This window comes from Egretta garzetta, unplaced genomic scaffold, assembly GCF_000687185.1.
Source record: "Egretta garzetta isolate BGI_Z169 unplaced genomic scaffold, ASM68718v1 scaffold11, whole genome shotgun sequence".
Classification (NCBI taxonomy): domain Eukaryota; kingdom Metazoa; phylum Chordata; class Aves; order Pelecaniformes; family Ardeidae; genus Egretta; species Egretta garzetta.
The window spans coordinates 3,867,199-3,873,105 of record NW_009258621.1 but is presented as its reverse complement, the minus strand read 5'-3'; the positions used below and the strand labels follow the sequence as shown (position 1 = coordinate 3,873,105).

General features: G+C 37.3%; 1 protein-coding gene across 2 annotated transcripts in view; it reads left to right on the top strand.

Moving 5' to 3' along the window:
- The window catches only part of NRXN1 (neurexin 1), a 745,532-nt gene that overhangs the window by 255,754 nt on the left and 483,871 nt on the right, over positions 1–5,907 (top strand). Inside the window, exon 5 of one of the 2 annotated variants that reach the window (XM_009648206.2) lies at positions 4,907–5,208. In XM_009648206.2, coding sequence (XP_009646501.1) covers positions 4,907–5,208 — 302 coding nt within the window. Of the gene's footprint in view, positions 1–4,906; positions 5,209–5,907 lie in introns of those variants that run through there. The other variant, XM_035903621.1, reaches the window with a different exon arrangement.

Below are 5,907 nucleotides of genomic sequence, written 5' to 3'. Positions count from 1 at the left end.
GCCAGGTGCATAACAAGCTGGGAGTACAGCACAGCTAGGCCAGCTAACCCAAACTGACCAAAGAGCTATTCCATATCATATAACGTCATGCTCGGGGGGGTTAGTCGGTTGTTCGTTTGGTCACGGGGAGACTGCTCGCGGCTCGGGGACTGATTGTGGCTCGGGGACTGATCGCGGCTCGGGACGTGCTGGGCATTGGTCGGCGGGTGGTGAGCAATTGCATTGTGCAGCACTCGTTTTGTATATTCTGCATATTCTGTTATCATTCTCATTATTACTATTATTATTATTTTCTCTTATTAAACTGTCTTTATCTCAGCCCTTGGCTCTAACCTTTTATTTTCTTCCCGATTCTCTCCCCCATCCCACTGAGGGAGGGGGGGGAGTAAGCGAGCGGCTGCGTGGTGCTTAGTTGCCAGCCGGGTTAAACCACGACACGTCTTTCTGTATTTATGCATATCTTGTTATTCTGGATTGTAACTGCAGTAATATACAATAATTTACAGTGCTCAAAATTCAGAATACAAACATGCTAAATTCAGTTATTGGTGTTCATATTATCTTGTGCTTTTCTATGCAGGTAATTACATTTTAGTCATTAACTGAAGTGCAACACTTCATACTGGCTAGAATGACTGCCATGCATTTTTAATGGTTTCTCTAAGTATCATTAAGTGATAATTTGAAAAAATAAACAAACAACCAGCAGTATACACAACTGGCTATTAATGAAGCCTGTTCTTAATTCACTTTTAAAATCAACAAAAGTTGTGGTATAAAATGTATCAATAGGTTATAACTGGGTTTTATATAAAACATTTGAATGTTTTATATAAATATTTTTTTAATCTGTCTATTCTAAATATATACTTTCATATCAAGAGTAAAGTAGTGCGTCTGCTTGATGTTAGAGAGTTGATACAGGAATGGTCACCAATATTGCTTTATGGCTTTTCTGTCCTGTGTCTAATCAACAAAACATTTTGACTTCTATGTGGCCTCTACTGTATGTCTGCTAGAAATGTCTCTGGTTTTCAGTGACAAAACACAATAAAGCTTTGTAACCTGATTTCCTATTCTTGTTTTTTCTGAATCTTTGCTAGCCTACACTGAAACCATACAGTGGCGGAGCTGTGTCTGTTTTACCTTCTGTCTTCCTATTTTATAGCTGGGTATGACAAGGTAGCATTGCAGTTTCAATGTCTAATCACTTTCCAAATATCAATGCCATATTGAGGGCAAAGATGTCTGAAGTTGCATCCAAATGATCATGAGAGTGAGTTTTAATTTTTTGTGAGGGATGCAGTGCTCCAAAGACTGGAGAAATGTGGAAATAATTTATTCCTACCTCCCCTCCCTTCAAATAATTTCTGTATTATGTGCAGTTTGGCCAAACTAGAATAATGTCATAGTAAATATTTGAATTCTCATGCTGTGAATATCTCTGCAATTTATAAGAAAACGCTTAGTTTTGTTGAGACTTCCTCTGAAAACATGTACTATACACTTAATCTCCCTTCAGTTGTTTGAAACCAGTATTTTTTAGCATTCATTCTTCTGTAATTCCAGGAAGTGTATTTTCAGTTGTTCAGATAGTTATAGAAAAGTATTGTAGTCCTTAGCAGGCAGCACCTACTGGAAAATGAGGCATTTGGGTTCCCACCATCCGAAACTACTTTAGTTGTAATAAATTAGTTTTCCCTAAGCTGATTCTGTTTTGCCTGTGATGGTAATTGGCAAGAGACTTTCTTGTTTGTGTCTTGACCCATGAGATTTTTCATCTTCTTTTTTTCCCCTGTCTTGTTTAGGAGGGGGAGCAGCAAGATAGTGACTTGGGTGGGCATCTGGCAACTGGCCAAGGTCAACCTAACAGGACCCTAAAGGCTTTTTCAAGTCTGTGTAAATTGTGGCTCTATTTACAGTCCAAGGGTATAATTTTGCTTGAGTTAATATTCCTGCTTGCTTCTTCAGGTCCTTCGTTAGGAATAATTTAAAAAAATATGTACCTGACATGCATTTACACTCCCATGCATTTTCACGTCTGTGTGAATGATCTGGCTTTACAGAAGTAGTTTACAGTGCATATGTATGCATAAATATTTTGCATGTTGATTCATTTATGTCCCTCAGCTTTTTCAGTTACAGTAATTGTATATATGGGACAAAACTACACATACCAAGTTGCTGCATTTAAGTTTTATCATCTGTCCATTGCAGTTATTCATGCTGGTTTAGTATGCTTTTGCAGTAAGCATCCACATCAAATAAATTTGCTCTTGTGCATTTTATGTTTTTATTAAATGCTCATTAAATGAGATGCATGGTATTCATGAAGTCTGCTGCTTAGTGCATTGAAATCCCAGAAAATGCATTGTTTGTAAATTCTTTATGCAGAATAAGCCAAGGCTTTTCTCTTCTACTGAAACATGTCAGGGTCCAGGACACGTTGCTATCAGTGTAGTGTTGTTCTGTGTGTAGGACTGATTTGGAAGGTTTAAGACCTGGAGAATGGGTACAGCCATTCCCATGTGTCCTTAGTGCAAGTTGCAGTGCCTCCGGATGTGCTGTTCCTGATAGACTAGGAAGGGTTATAAGCAAGGATAAACAGGTGATTTCTTGCTTCTCTTATTGGTAATGTCGTAGGTAAAAAATAAGGACTTTTGGACAGATTAAATAGGTTAATTTTTGGCCTTAGTCATGCATGCGGAATCTAGCTCATATCTCAATCAAGTTCAAAAAAGGGTAAGATTTGTCCTAAGCGTCAAAAATTTATGCTGGATAAAAGTGGTCTGGTGATAAAATATGAGACTTAGTTTTATCTGCTTTTCTCTCCATAGTAAGCATTAGTCAGAACACCTCTAAGAATGTAGTTTTTGTCCAGAATGGAATTTCATGTTAAAAAAAAAATCTCAAGCCTTTTGTTCTTCTGAAACTGGAGGGGTGAGATACCAGTTATGTTCGAGTTATTTTCTCACCATGCAACCACTTGTACTCATAAGCCTGAGTACTTATTTATTAGTTCCTTCCCAGAAAGGTGATTGGGTTTGTCTGTAGAGGTACGACCTATCGAGATATTGCAGCGCTACAGAAGTCTGGTTAGGATGTAGCACGTTATGATCATACCTAGCTCCTACAGCGTATTTAACACGTGTGGTGAATGGCCAATATAGGAAGCGGTCTGTGTGCTGTGTGCGATCAACTGCTTGTTGTAAAAGAGGAACGCTGCTTAGTCTGAAACTGGAGAGTAGGGATTTTTGTTTGGTTTTGGTTGTGCTTTGAGAGGTGTTATCAGCAAATAGCAGCGAAAGCATCTTTAAGGGTGCTCAGAGAGGTGAGTTTTTTTTTTTTTTTTTAAAGCATTTATTTACAAAAATAGTCTTAGGCTGTGAAATCAGCTGTGGAATTCGTGCTACAAACTTTGATTTCTTTCATTTGGGGCAAGATAGTGCTGAAGCCTGCTTTGGGCTGTATAGAGAGCATATTAGATAAACAGTTGCTTTGTAGTTCTTTTTGTATAATAGTCTAGTACGATTTGGCTGCTCCCACCAAGAAAAAAAAAAATCCAAATAATTCTGCGTCAATTCTGTGAGATAGCACTTCAAAATAGATGCAGACCAATAATTTTTAATGTTCTTTTTACAAAGCAAAGTTAAGCTGAAATGCAATCGCTGTCTGAGTCCTATCTGAAGTTACTTTGCAGTACTACCTGAATTTACTATGCTCTACTATCTAAAGAGAAGCATTGCAAATATCTAGCATCAGAGTTCATGTATAGTCTACTGCAGGGGGTCATAAGTAGGTGGCGTGGAACAACAGAAGACAGATATGCCCAGGAACGTTAAAAATATATATATATATTTATTCTCATACACCTGCTTTTTGTATGCTCACTGGTCTCTTTTAAATTCACACTGTTATTTCCCTTATCTCTATATTTATACACATGTTTGTGTTTTGTGCTCATGGTATTATAGACTAATGTATGCAGCTGTGTTCTGGAGACTGAGTTTATTCAAGAATGATGAAATTTGACATCCTTGGTTTTTTGTGCCTTCATCCTTACACTGCACCAACATGTACAGGTTTCGATTGAAATTTTACTAGCACTTATTAGGTAAACAAATAAATCCTGACTTCATATAGCTCTAAACCCTGTACACAGGTAGTGTAAGGTCAGCATATATGTTCATCTGTAAGACTTAAGGGGAAAACATAATCTCCATATGTGTTATACTTGCTTTTCTGATGAGACTGAAGGCTTAGCCTCTGCTATTTGTGTTTCTTAGTCACCTTCAGGATAAACTAAGAAAATAACCTGTATGTCACATACTGGCTAGTAAAAGCACAACCCCAGAAAAAAACCACATTTGTTTCCTGATGCATGTTAACCTGCTCTCCAGCATGGTCCTATGTGTGGGTTTGAATGAGGTAGATTCTTAAATGAGTAGTTTGTAGTTTTGGTTTATTCAAGACCTTAGGCCAAAGCACTTTGAGATATCTAGGTTATTTATTATTTTTGAGATGCCCTGATTTTAGTGAGAGTTTGGCATGAAGAGATCTTGGTTTTGACTGGAATAAAGTTTTGTTTTGTGCATTCACCTAAACATTATGTACCTAGATGTGTGCTAGATCAGATTGCTTAAATAACAACACAATTGCTGATGCAGTATATTTACTGAGTTTAATCATGCCTGTGAAAATTCTGTAAGAAAATATTTTAAAATAAATTCACAGTAAATCTTAGTTATCATTTTTTGTCATGGATTTTAAGTGTTTTTAATTAATTACTTTTTGATTCAGTGCTTACAGAAATACTGTTGAAATAGCTATGAAAATAATTCATGCAAGTTACTTTTAATTATGTGCCAGTGATTTATTTGTTTGTTTCTCTCCTTTTGTTTGTCAGGAAAAGAAGAATATATTGCGACGTTCAAGGGATCAGAATACTTCTGCTATGATTTATCTCAGAATCCCATACAGAGTAGCAGTGATGAAATAACTCTGTCATTTAAAACACTTCAGAGGAACGGACTGATGCTTCACACAGGAAAATCGGCTGATTATGTCAATCTTGCACTGAAAAATGGAGCTGTCTCCTTGGTCATTAATTTGGGCTCAGGGGCCTTTGAAGCGCTGGTGGAACCTGTGAATGGGAAATTTAATGACAATGCCTGGCATGATGTGAAAGTAACCAGGAATCTGCGTCAGGTAACAGTACAATGGATACAAGAATAACTGACTTTGTTATGAGTAGATGCTTGATGATTTGAAAATTGCATAGCGTGACATTGGATGTTTAGCAGGCATTTGATTAGTTTTTTATTTGCACAAGGAGGGATATTCCTGCCACACTTGAGCAGGGGCATATCTAGAAAGTAGTAGGGCAAGCAGCTGTCTGAGTATCAGTTAGATGTTTTAAAGACTGTAGGTATCACCTAGGTGTTTCTCCAGTACAACTGTCTGCCCTTGCAGTCTTGCATTAGTCAAGGCTGATAACTTCCCTAGGACACGAGTTACTCTAACTGAATTACAACTCTTTAATTAAAAGAAATGTTTTATCTATTTTTCTTTTAAAAAGTGGGCAGTAAATTTGCTATCTGATAAAGTTTACGCACTGTGTGGAGGCATCTTGCATGTCATGCCACGTTTAACTAAGCAAAAGCAGCAGTAAAAAATACCTAGGAAATTGCATGCTTACTCTTGGTGATGTAGTAGGAGGGTTTGTACTTCAATAGTTAAATTTGAGGTTGGGGTGGGAGGGATGAGGGCAAAGAGAATACCATGTAGGTGTGTATACTGTATCTGCTAACTAAGTGTACAATATATGCACGTATGTGGCACTAAACTGTTATGTATATGAATGTTCTAAAGTTCTTTATTGGTAGTAACATGTAATTTTGTGAAGTG